The sequence below is a fragment of the Wasmannia auropunctata genome, unplaced genomic scaffold, assembly GCF_000956235.1.
Source record: "Wasmannia auropunctata unplaced genomic scaffold, wasmannia.A_1.0 LD336051.1, whole genome shotgun sequence".
In the NCBI taxonomy this organism is placed as follows: domain Eukaryota; kingdom Metazoa; phylum Arthropoda; class Insecta; order Hymenoptera; family Formicidae; genus Wasmannia; species Wasmannia auropunctata.
This window is the reverse complement of record NW_012026839.1, coordinates 134,702-146,786: the sequence shown is the minus strand read 5'-3', so window position 1 is coordinate 146,786 and position 12,085 is coordinate 134,702. Positions and strand designations below refer to the sequence as shown.

The window sequence follows — 12,085 nt, the reverse complement described above, 5'->3', positions numbered from 1 at the left end:
AAATCGTTTTTTGGATTTTTTAAAAAAACTAAAAGGGAGCAATTTTTTATATTTATCAATATGGACGGAGCAAATCGGGAGCATTATTTTGAGCTATTGATTGTTTAGAAATTTTCATCTTGCGGGCTAACTTCACGAGGGTGCTCCGTCCATAGATTGTTAGGTCCATGACGGCCGCACTGTGCGACACGTAAGTGTCGGCACTGTCGGCTGAGTGGCGGGCAGTGGCGGGTGGTGGGTAGGGATTGGCACGGACCTCGTGACACTTTTCGTGCGTTTTGAAGGATCGTCGTCGTCGTCGTCCGATTGCCTCGCACTGCTCACACTCGATTATGCTGTATAGACACGTAGACACGCGTCAGCAGTATGAACGCGTTCCTACATACGCTGCTAGTGCTCGCACATCTCTTACATAGCCTGTACACCGCGATCCGTTACGCGTGCGACGCAATGTATCGGAGGTGCACGGAGCCCTGGTGCCCAAGCACGTCGGCGGAGCTTAACACGCTCGTCCGTACACTCACCACCCACAAGAGGACACCCAGGCATCTGGTGATCGTGCTTGGACTGTGCGACGAGTCCGTCCTGGACTGTGTGCGTATAATTGGATGGTGTATTACACTTGATATACCTTACATCAGCTTCTTTGATCGTAATGGTAAAAGAACGATTTCGATATTGATATCACTATGTCTGTATGTGAAAAATCATCGCGAAAAAAAATTCAAAAGAAAAAAAAGAGATCGTTTTGATGTGTATATTTATGTTATGTGTGTATGTAGTTTATGTGAAGTATCATTTGTCGAGTGTCATTTGTCATGTGAATTTATCGTGCACCTGTCGTACAAAAACTTTTATTGTTGGTTGCGAACGTTATCGTATTTCAATAGCTCCTTGACCCGATATTCGACAGCTTCTTGGTCTATTCCGATCTTATATTCAAGATTGTTTCAAGTACAGTCGCCCGATATAAGATCATTTCATTGATTCAATGAAATAATCAGGAATAATTTATTTTAACTCAGCAATAGTCACCTATTTATTTTTATTGTGTAAATGATCACTTGGGATAATTTATAATTTTTTTCATTTCAATTAAAAATGATTATTATTAACTGCATATTGTGTATTATTAATTGTCCTACAATTTATTAATTATTTCAGATCATCATTTATGTGTATGAATTTATTCAATATTTTTCTGATGATCAAAAAAGTAGAGATAAAAAATAAATATAGACTCATTGAGTAAAAAAAATTAGAACTTTGTTTATCTGAACATGTTGGGAAACAAATATGGAAAAAGTTATATTAATATAACTTTTCAAAGTTTAATTTTATAAAGTTATATTTTATAAAGTTATATTCTCAATTTTCTGGCAAAAATATGCGCAAAACAAGCATTTTCCATAAAGGAAATGAATAGAACAAATGAACAGAACAAAGAAAGTGGACTTAAACATAAGGAATTAGGAAAAAGTCAAAGTAGGAAGAAAAATTGATTTGTCTGCCTCTGACTTTATTTCTAATTCCTTATATTCAATTTTTTATTCCTTATTCTATTCATTGTGTCTGAGCCCTAATATTACTCGTAACACTGGCTTATAATTGGCTTCTTTTTTTATTAACATTTGTAAATGTTTAACAGAAAGAAACTAATTCATAAACTCTAACAGAAATCTTATAAATGGTCACGATTTTATTATTGTGAATTATTTACTTATGAATACTTAATGTGAAAGAAATCTTAAAAGTCTTAAAACCATGATGTAGAAGACAATAATGTTGAAATCGTTAAAAGAAAAAAACTCACGTCATGAAAAAAATCGTTTTTTTTTCCAAAGTTTCCATGAACTTTTCTTGGAATTTTTCTGAGGACACTAATTCCGGTAGTAGAAACTGATAACAACTGAAATAAGCTCTCATTATCCAAGTAATTCGGATAATGAAAGCTTAATACTAGGTATGGGTCTATATTTTAAACTGAGCTAAAAATAAATTTGTATAAATGCGTAGTGTAAGATAAACAGAATTCTACAATATTGTGACTGATTGTTATTTCCTCGTTGCTGGGGTATAAAAATTATTATGGTGACTATTCTTATTAAGACTGTCCATGATCAGACTATGAATATCGCCCTTCATCATCAAATACAATATCTTGGAGCAATTGTACTTAGCAAAGTAGCAGCTTCATGTTGCAAATTTTAAGTTAAAATGTACATTGTTTCATACATATTATGACTACAATGTCTAGATGTACCAGAATATACGAGTGCTAATTGAAAGATATTTTTATTATATATAGCAACATTAGTAAAAATATCTGTATATTGAAATTTTTAATCAATTTATAGTCAGTTGGAAGGATTGTATGTATTAGTTGCCGTAACAAAATATTGAATTTTGCAATAAGGTACAATTTAGTTGCTTCAACTTCATCAGCTATACTTTATACTTCACTTTGTACATTTGTTATTTCTCAAAGTGACTTGTATAATCAATTCTGTCAAATCCATTAATGAATAAGTTGTCTTGCTTCTGATTAAGTTAAGTTTTTTGATTAAGTTAAATTAAGTTTCTATTATTTTCTGCTTTATTGCATCATACAATGGTCAATGACATATACATATAGCATCCGAGCATTCATATAGTTTTCTTATAGAAAGCGTAAAGTTGGCATATTGTGCAATATTATTGATTGATTATTGCCAAAGAAACAATGTAATAAAGAGGCATCTTTATGTATTCTTTTTTCTTTTCTTCTAGCAATTTTCCAAGCTTTTTCTCCAAGTAATCAACGTTGATTGAAAAGAGAAGTATACATGTAACTCCTTTTTTTCAATCACTATTAGTTATTAAAAGAAAAAAGTTTGGAAAATTACTTGGAAGAAAAGAAAGAAGAATTCATAAAGGTGTTTCGTTGGTTGCATTCCACTTAATGTTCATAACGTTCTTGAAATCATTTCATTGTTATTTATCAAATAAGGACAAATAATGCTTGCGAGCGTTGCAAGCGTTAAGTGGAACGCAGTCTTTGTAGCACAGTTTCTGTGTCAACTAATTAACTTCATGCTAGAATTTGAATGCTCGGTCTAACAAGAGAACTGTTCCTCACCGATTTTAATGATATATCACAAAGCATAAAAAATATTAAACATTTTTTTAAATTTATTTATCTCAAGGTTTAACAGTTAAAATTAATAAATGTGTGCGGGACCATTCCCTTGTGAGTATACATACACACATATGTCATTAACATTATATCATTAAACCATTGCTGATATAATCGTTAATCTTTTTCGCTTGTTTTTCCAATATTATTCATCATTTCTGTAGAACACCCAAGTTTCTATGCCGACGCTTCATAAACACATGTAACATTGCAAAAACTAAATTTACTTATGCATGAGTGTCCCTTATTTCGAATGCACATGAAAATAAATTTGCCATGTGCAATGCGTAAACATTTTGACCTTGTGGCATGATGCAAGTACTACTTGCATTATGACCTTGTGGATATAACCTTCAATTAGTTTCGAAGCCACATTATTAATTTAATACGATAATTTCAATTGAGACATTTATCGCGAAAGTGCACTAACTTCCCAAAATTCGGTTTTCTATTTTAAAACGTTAAATTAATAACTTATGAAATCATTAACGATTAAAATAGGAAATCGAATTTTGGCAGTTAGGTCACTTTTACGACAATCTCAATTTCAACTAAAAAATGAATCATATACATTTTAATATGTTGAGCTTATTTCTGTTGCATGTATTAGTAATATCTTTATATAACCAAATAATAAGTTAGTTACGTTAATTTAATAATTATAATGATATGTTATAAGAAATTATAAACATAAATTATATTTATAAAGTAAAATAAGAAGGAAAATTTACAAAACATATAATTTATGAGAAACCACATCTTTCAATTTAAGAATACGAAAAATTGCTGTGCAAATAAGTTTTTCCGATTTATATTGTTTTTTTTTAGGTTTCTTCAAGAAAAATGAAATCAATCTTAAAGAAGAATTCGCGAGAAAGCGGCCTGATCTAGTAGAGCATATTATTTGGAATCCACAAGCAAAGGCACCTAGTCAAAATGGAGTAATTGGTAGAGTAACATTTCCTTTACCTTTCCATACCTCAGTAATATCAATTATTTCCAACAATAGTGAAGGTCTTTGAATAGTTTCACAATGTTAATTATATGTTCTTCCATGTGCGCAGTTGCATACGAAATAATATGTAAGGCGCATGTCATGTTACCTAATTGCGTTAAAGATAAAATTGTTGTGTGAAATAATTGTAATACATTTCTAATTTTTTTTCTGCAAGTCACGATATTCTAAACTTATTTAATGATCGATAGGAAACATATCGGTCATTAGAAAGAAATACGGAAGTTAAAAATAGAATATTTAATATTATATTTTTAAATATTAAATATTTTGAATATTATATTTTATTTTTAATATTATATTTTTAAATATTAAATTAGTATTCAACTCACTATTAAAGAAATACGGAAGTTAAAAATATAATATTTATATATTTTTAACTTCCGTATTTCTTTAATAGTGAGTTGAATAGTGATTTAATATTATATTTTTAACTTTCATATTTCTTTAATAGTGAGTTGAATAGTGATTTAATATTATATTTTCAACTTCCGTATTTCTTTAATAGTGACCGACATTTTTCTTATCGATCATCAATGGCCGTCATGATAGTTAAATAAATAGTTAAATAAATAATATTTCTTATGCAACTCGATCTACTATAAATGGAAAATTATATAAAATATTTGTTCACATTGTCCTTTTTAATATAAAATCATTTCAAATCAAATCGGCGTGAACGGAAAATCAGCTAAAATACGCTTGACTGTAAACGCGTTAGAATTATTAATCAATAATTATTAATCAACAATTATTTAGTTAAATATTTATATAATTAATGTCTTTTGCCGCTTATGTCATTGCTAATTGCGATATTTTAATTGCAGGGAGCAAGTCGAAAATAAATGTATCATTGCTGTCAGATATAGATGGTAAAGGGAAAATAGTGACATTGACACAATCATTGGCAAAAGCTGTGTCTTTGGGGAACCTTGACCCGGAAGAAATTACGGACGAATTAATCACCGAAAAGTTGCAAATAAAAGAGATACCCGATCCCGATCTCGCTTTAATATACGGTTACACTTGTTCTACGCATGGTGTTCTACCATGGCACACGAGAACAACCGAATTTTTGTGAGTTTCTAAGAAATTATTATAAATATCTGCCAATAACTTTAAAAAATCTTCCTTTTTTAAAACAATGTAATTTTTTTCCAGAATGCTGCCGCTGTACGTTAATATCTCAGTGAAAGATTTTACGTGTCTATTAGAGAGATATAACAAATGTGTACAACGGTATGGTAAATGATATGTAATTATTCTTATTTATATAAGAGATACTGCGTTTCAGTGAGAAGAAATAAATTATCATAAAGACTGAACTTCCAATGTGATTATTTTACATACATTACAAGTGCAAAAATCAATTTTTATGATGATATTAGATACATTAATATTATGATAAAAAGATACATACGTAAAAGAATGTACTTCAGAAAAAAGCATTTTCTCCATCGTTTTTTTTCCGATCAAAGTTCGATATTTGAATTTTTAAGCATTTGATTAAAATTGTGATACACTTGTTATGTAACTACATATGTAGAAAAAGAAATTTCTTGTTATATTTTTATTTTCACACAGGCGTAAAATTTGCTTTGTGTAATAAATGCAATCTTTTCGCATAATCTACATTAATGTTACAAATATATGTTTGAAAGGCTAAGCTATAATAAGGTAAGGAAAGAACTTACAAGGGGATACACAGAAGTGTCCCCCTCTGATTTTAATGTGCTTTTGATATGTTAAAATATAGATAAAAATAAGATATTAACAATTTTTTATACATACTGAGTGTGCCACGTAAAGGGGATGATATCCAGGTTTGAAAAAAATCGGTTTTTTTCTTTCTGAGTAAATATCATGTGAACTGTCAAAGATGAAAAAATGTTTTAAACAAAAGTTGTAACGATTTCAAGTGCGCTTTACAATGGGGCATTTTAATTTTTGAAAATTAAGGGTGAGGGGTAGTAAAAAAATATGATTTTTTTTAAATTAAAATGCATCAGTGTAAAGCACACTTGAAATCGTTACAACTTTTGTTTAAAACATTTTTTCATATCTTTGACAGTTGACATATTTATTCAGAAAGAGAAAAAACCGATTTTTTTTCAAGGCTGGATACCATCCTTGGATATCACCCTTTAACGTGCGACTCAGCACGTATAAAAAATTGTTAGTATTTTATTTTTGTCTGTATTTTAACATATTTAAGTAAAGTTCATTAAAATCGAAGGGGGACACTTTTGTGTGTTCCCTTGTTAGAAAATGGAGAAAGAGAAAAGGAGAGAGAGAGAAAGAAAAAAAGGAGTATAAAGATATGTGAGGAAAAAAAGGAGAGAAAGGAAAGAATGATATTCCGTGGGAGGCGCGGAGCAGGCGGGTGACCTGCTCCGGGTCTCTGCCTCCCGCGGGGAGTGGGGCGGGAGAGGGCTGGTGTCTTCCCCTATCCATAACGGGATTGAGGGTCTCGAAAGAGAATGGAACTTCAGAGCCACGAAATGGCACATGCGAGAGAGCCGAAAACGCGGAGAGGCGGAGGAAGTCATGCGGTAAGCGTTCTCCGGTACATCCTCCGTTCCTTCCCTGAGAGGCGGAGGTATCCATGATGGATTTCCTCACGAAAAAAAAATGGAAAGAAAGTAGTGAGGGGAAAGGAAAGGAGGAACAGGAAGAAAAGGATAAGGTAATTAGGAAATTAAAGAACGGTAAGGCAATGCGAAGAGAGGAGGAAGGTGCCAAGTGATGCATGGAAATATGAAAGGGATGAGGTGGAAAAGTGGATATAGGAAGTATGTAAAAGGATGTGGAGAGAGGAAGGATGACCAGAACAGTGAAAAGAGGAACGAATAGTACCGGTCTTGAACAAAGGAGAGGAGAGAGTAGAAAATTAAAGAGAAGTGACGCTTATATCGTCTTTATACAAGATGTGAGGTATTAGCGGAAAGGTTGAGTGAGGAGGTAGAAGTAGAGAGTCTCATAGGAAGAGTGGCAAACTAGTCACGTGAATGGGACTTGATGAACCGCAACCAATCAAATAGACTGAGTTTTGTCATTCTCTTCCAATGAGGCTTTTTGCTATGGAACTTGATGGACCGCAACCAATCAGAAAGACCGGGTCACGCTACAAATTTGCAATTCTCTCTTTATGAGGTTCTCCCTAGAGAGAGAGGTAGAAGGAAAAGGAATTTTATCATAAAATCAGGTTGGTTTGAGGAAAGGAATAGGAACGATAGATCAAGTATACGCACTAAACTACTTGATAAATAGGCAATTAGGAAGGGAAAAGGGTGAAATGTATCCATTGTTCGTAGAAGGCGGCATTGGATTCAGGATAGGAGAATTTTAATTAGGACGATGAGGGAAGGATTGGTGAGGAGAGTGAAGGAGGTATTGAGGGAGACGAAATGCAGGGTGAAAATAGGAGAGAAGTGAAGAGTTTTGGTTGGCGAGGAGTTATATTAAGTGGACTATGGGATTAGATTGGAGGACGCTGGGTTATATAAGGCCTGTTCTTTTCAGTTGAACTGGCTGCACTAGTTCACAGTTTATTTTTCTCTTTCTATATTGGAAAAAGAAAGATATACTCTGCCTATGGTAAGAGGGAAGGTGGAGAGATGGATAATGAGAGGAAGAGCAGGTAGAAGGATGTGGAAAAATAAAAATGTTGGAAGAGGGACGAGGAAGGGAGGTTGCAAGGAATGCTGGGAAGAAATGAGAGAAGGATGGGAAAAAGGAAATAGGAAGATGGGAACAGAAGAAAAAGGAATTTTTAAGAGAGGTATAAATGAAGAAGAAGAATTGGTAGAATATGAATAGAAAAATGGGATAGGAAAACACAGAGAAGAGAGAGATGGAAAAGAATAAGGGAGTCAAGGTACAAGCATAAGCCTAATAGCCATAATAGCGTTACATGTTGTAATAATTATAAAGGCGAACACTTACGAATATCTTACATAGCTTTATGATAAACTGATCAAATATAGATTTCGATAGTTTTACGAGTTTCTGATACCCAATGCTTGCTCCAGCTCCGCTCGTTTTTGCTGCACTTTCGTATAGAAATAACGACACACTGCTTCCTGTGCCCAAGGCTGATAATAAAATTCAGCTCTCCGTTCCTCTTCTGGGTTGCCAACAACGTCGGTCATGGTCTTCAAATCTCTGGTCTGAGAAATAATCCATTTGTTGATGAACTGTTGCGGATCTTTAGCGAAACTCAGGAAGAACTCGCGATTGGTCTTCAATTGATTAATCGTCTCGACTGTTTCATGAATTTTATTATCCAGACTTTGGATTTCCTGTTGGCTTGCGGTCGACAGCAAGAAATTATTCATTTGCGTCTTCAATGTATCATCTACTTCCACGTCGATATCGTAACACGCGGTCTGCTTCGTTTCTGTACCTGAATAATACAAATTTTTATATTACTCATAATCAGTTCTAGCTTATAATACAATTGCAATACTCCACAAAGTATTTTCTTCTCCTCACAAAAGGAAAATATTTATTCGAAGTAAAGGTAGCACTTCCCTCACCTTCTACGCTTATAACATGATTTATCACGATGGGATCAGGTGGATGCAATAATGGATTCAAACGTTGTGGTATCTCGGCAAATTTCATTCGCGGGCAGGCAAATATCTGTTCCAAGTATTTATCACAGTTAATAAATTCTCTCTCGTGACTGTCTTGGAGCTTGTGCGTCTTTATATATTGCCAGAGTGCAGATATAATGACGGGTCGCGTCTGCGTGTGCACGCCCAGCAACCGCGCTAATCTTGGGTCCAATTTAAACTGAAATATCGATTGATAGACATTAAATTTAAGATTAATGCGAATGAAACTAAATCAATTTTGCGACGAAATGTTCAGTTTATATAAAAATTGATTAATTTACGTATTAACTTATATAAAAAGACTACCTGCAGCGGCTGATAATCGAGAAGAAGAAGGATTGTGCAGCGAACATTTTTGTCGCCTGGTCTTTTAACTTGAAATCCGTCCGTTTCTTGAGTAGTTAACGTACGATGCCACTCGACCAAATGATTATCAGGTCCATAGAGATCTTTATCCAATTCTATTACCAAGCTTTTGAAGAAAGACGAAAACTTTCGTTTTACCTGCAAAATTTATACAATTGTTTGCTGGATATATTTATATATAAAATAATTTTTTTAGACCATATATTATAATTTTAAAGGCTAGAAAGAAAACCGGTATTTTGCAGCTGTTTCGTTCGCATGTTAAACGAAACATCGATGAGACGACTGTGCGACTGTTTCGTTCGCATGTTAAACGAAACATCGATGAGACGACTGTGCGGCTCTTTCGTTCGCATGTTAAACGAAACATCGATGAGACGACTGTGCAGCTGTTTCAGTATATATACATATACACTTATTAATTTTGTAATTATATTTTATAATCCACTTATACCTTATTAGGATCATTTTTAGTATCATCTAAAAGACGTCCTTCAACTCGAAGTTCCCAAGACGCTACAGATCCTTCTTCTCCTTCACCTGCCTCTTTAGCCGGATAAAATGTATTTGAAATAAAAATACGCAATTTTCGCTTCTGCTTCATCGGACGCTTCAAAGCTTCTTGAATATCAAGACGTTTTCGCATTATAGTCGCATCCAATTTTCTCTCGAACGCTAGCAAGTCCATATAAGCTTGTGATTCCGGTACCAAATCGCGTACTTTCTGAGGCAGAATTTTGTCTGCCAGTTTCTTCTTTTTCTTTGATGTGGAATGTGAAAAATCACTGTTCCAAAAATACCTAAATGAGTTTATTCGAAAATCATAGACACAGAAATTATAAATAATTCTGTAAGCCTTGGGTTGCAGTGGTTAGGTTCCTAATAGAACTTGGTGTCACAAATAAACAGAATAGTAACTGATTTGTGAGTTAGATTAGAAATATCGAGTTATGGACAGAAATAATATGTGTACAAAGTTACATATGCGCAGGAATACAAAAAAAGACAAACATGCAAGAGTAAGGACAAATTAAAAAAAAAACGAAACTAAAAAGGAGCTAATTGCTAACATATAATTAACGAAGTAATACAAAATTTTTACATACAAGATAAATGTAAAGCGTTTATCTTAAAACTTCTCTTGATAATTATTATACTTACGGTTTTTGTTGAGACATAGGAATACGTTGGTCTGCGCTTCTTTTTCCAACAGGTGGTGTGGGCATTGGGCCCTGACGCATATTTGAGTAGGGTTGATTTGGCCTCATTATTCCACCTGGGCCAGGCCCAGCATTACCCATTTGAGGTGGTGGAGTGAATCCAGATCTCTGCTGCATCTGCGACAGAAGTGGACATTTATATATCGTTCACACATGATTTATAGATTATAATTGTTACATAATATAATTAATTAATCTCAAAAGACATACCATTTTTTGGAAAATTTTTTGAAAAACTATGGCTAGATTATTTTTGACTCCTATACTTTATTGTATAATGAAAAATCTCGCTTTGTGTAAATATAGTACATAATATAGTACTTCCAGTCAAGAATTAAATATCATAAAATCAATATCATATTTAAATTGTAATCAATATTAATATTGTAGTCAATATTTTACTGATTATGTATCGGATATAAAAAGTATATTTACTGGAAAATTCGGCCCAGAGTATTGGCGCAAGTTTGGTGGTACTGACGATTGCGGGTATCGTTGAGGTGGTGGTCCATTACTTCCCGCATTTGGCACAGGAAATCTCTGTGCCATCTTTTCTTGCACTCTTTAAAAAGAAACATAAACAATTTTGCATATATATTTTTCTTGAAACTAAAATTACATACATGATCATATTATGCATGAATATACAATAAATGCAATAAGTGCGCGCGCGCGCGCGCCCCATATACACGCACACACACACACACACACACACACACACACACACACACACACACACGCACACACATACACACGCATACGCGCTCCACACACACACCACACACACACACACACACACACACACATACACACACACACACACCACGTACGCACATGTAGCGAAGTTAAAAAAACATAAAAACTAGGCGTTTTATTTATATACACTAGTTTGTGGAATTAAAACACGATGCGTGACAATCATAATCAATATCCAAGGCATAGCTATAACATAACCTTTGAAATAGAAAATCCGTTTCTACTAGCTTAATGTTACATATCGATTGTGAATATACGTGTACACTTATATGTAAAAGATGTCAGAAAAATGAAACATTTTGTGTGAAAGAAACGCCAAATGTATTCGTGCTCCTATAAAGATTTCGTGGTCACTTTAGATCACCGAATTTCACGAGAAATAAAACAAAATTATTGCGCTTTGTTCTGTGCCAGAGCATATACACGGTAATCCAATAACATTGTTTATAAAGCTTATTTTTGAGAATCGTGAAATAACCTTGTAACGCTTTAGTAGTTCGGCTTCGTGTTTGACTACGCCAAACGCTTACTCCGTTTTATGGCGCTTTCCTCTTCGCTTTTGCTTGTTTTCCCTAGAGATGAGCAACTCGATTAATCGATAATTTTCGTTTTTAAAGAAGTCGATCTTTTATAAATTCGATCAATCCCTATATCGACAGTTTTTTGTTTATTACTAAAATCAGGTATTAAACTATAGTGACTTTGACTAACAAAATTTCCCTACATCATGAGTGAATTTTAAAATGCTCCAATACCAATTTTAATCTAAGGCTGCGTTCCCACTGAGCGCGTCACGCGTCGCGTCGTCCGTCGCGTCACGATTAATTGACCAAAATATTCCATTTTATTGCATGATTTGCCGCGCAACTTCTTGCAAGACGCATCAATTAGATTATTCGACATTCTAGAGATAAAAGAATTTTTCTTGGTATGA

The 12,085-nt window shown here is 33.8% G+C and overlaps 2 protein-coding genes across 4 annotated transcripts; one reads left to right on the top strand and one right to left on the bottom strand.

Moving 5' to 3' along the window:
- Positions 1 to 216: 216 nt before the first annotated feature.
- On the top strand, positions 217 to 5,515 carry LOC105451448 (dehydrodolichyl diphosphate syntase complex subunit NUS1). The gene is made up of 4 exons (XM_011691894.1): positions 217 to 658; positions 4,004 to 4,123; positions 5,018 to 5,267; positions 5,352 to 5,515. Exons 1-4 carry the CDS (start codon positions 367 to 369, stop codon positions 5,440 to 5,442), a joined length of 753 nt encoding a protein of 250 aa, XP_011690196.1. The 5' UTR covers positions 217 to 366; the 3' UTR covers positions 5,443 to 5,515.
- A 218-nt stretch (positions 5,516 to 5,733) lies between these two features.
- LOC105451445 (brahma-associated protein of 60 kDa) lies at positions 5,734 to 11,803 on the bottom strand. Of its 3 annotated transcripts, none has more exons than XM_011691890.1 (7): positions 11,630 to 11,803; positions 10,831 to 10,957; positions 10,337 to 10,512; positions 9,630 to 9,975; positions 9,116 to 9,313; positions 8,729 to 8,987; positions 5,734 to 8,595 (listed from the first exon to the last, which is right to left on the bottom strand). In XM_011691890.1, exons 2-7 carry the CDS (start codon positions 10,942 to 10,944, stop codon positions 8,189 to 8,191), a joined length of 1,500 nt encoding a protein of 499 aa, XP_011690192.1. In that variant the 5' UTR covers positions 10,945 to 10,957; positions 11,630 to 11,803; the 3' UTR covers positions 5,734 to 8,188. The 3 variants fall into 3 exon arrangements, with proteins under 3 accessions (XP_011690192.1, XP_011690194.1, XP_011690193.1); XM_011691892.1 differs by having other exon boundaries at positions 9,630 to 9,960; positions 11,630 to 11,799; XM_011691891.1 differs by lacking the exon at positions 11,630 to 11,803 and adding an exon at positions 11,350 to 11,612.
- Positions 11,804 to 12,085: the final 282 nt, after the last annotated feature.

Bases quoted from the DNA above. Each gene is read 5' to 3' on its own strand.
- LOC105451448 (XM_011691894.1), top strand. From the start codon at position 367: ATGAACGCGTTCCTACATACGCTGCTAGTGCTCGCACATCTCTTACAT. The intron at 659-4,003 runs GTAAAAGAACGA...GTTTTTTTTTAG, and splicing joins CAGCTTCTTTGATCGTAATG to GTTTCTTCAAGAAAAATGAA. The intron at 4,124-5,017 runs GTAGAGTAACAT...TTTTAATTGCAG, and splicing joins TAGTCAAAATGGAGTAATTG to GGAGCAAGTCGAAAATAAAT.
- LOC105451445 (XM_011691890.1), bottom strand. From the start codon at position 10,944: ATGGCACAGAGATTTCCTGTGCCAAATGCGGGAAGTAATGGACCACCA. The intron at 9,976-10,336 runs GTAAGTATAATA...AAACTCATTTAG, and splicing joins CCTATGTCTCAACAAAAACC to GTATTTTTGGAACAGTGATT. The intron at 9,314-9,629 runs GTATAAGTGGAT...TAAATTTTGCAG, and splicing joins CTAAAAATGATCCTAATAAG to GTAAAACGAAAGTTTTCGTC.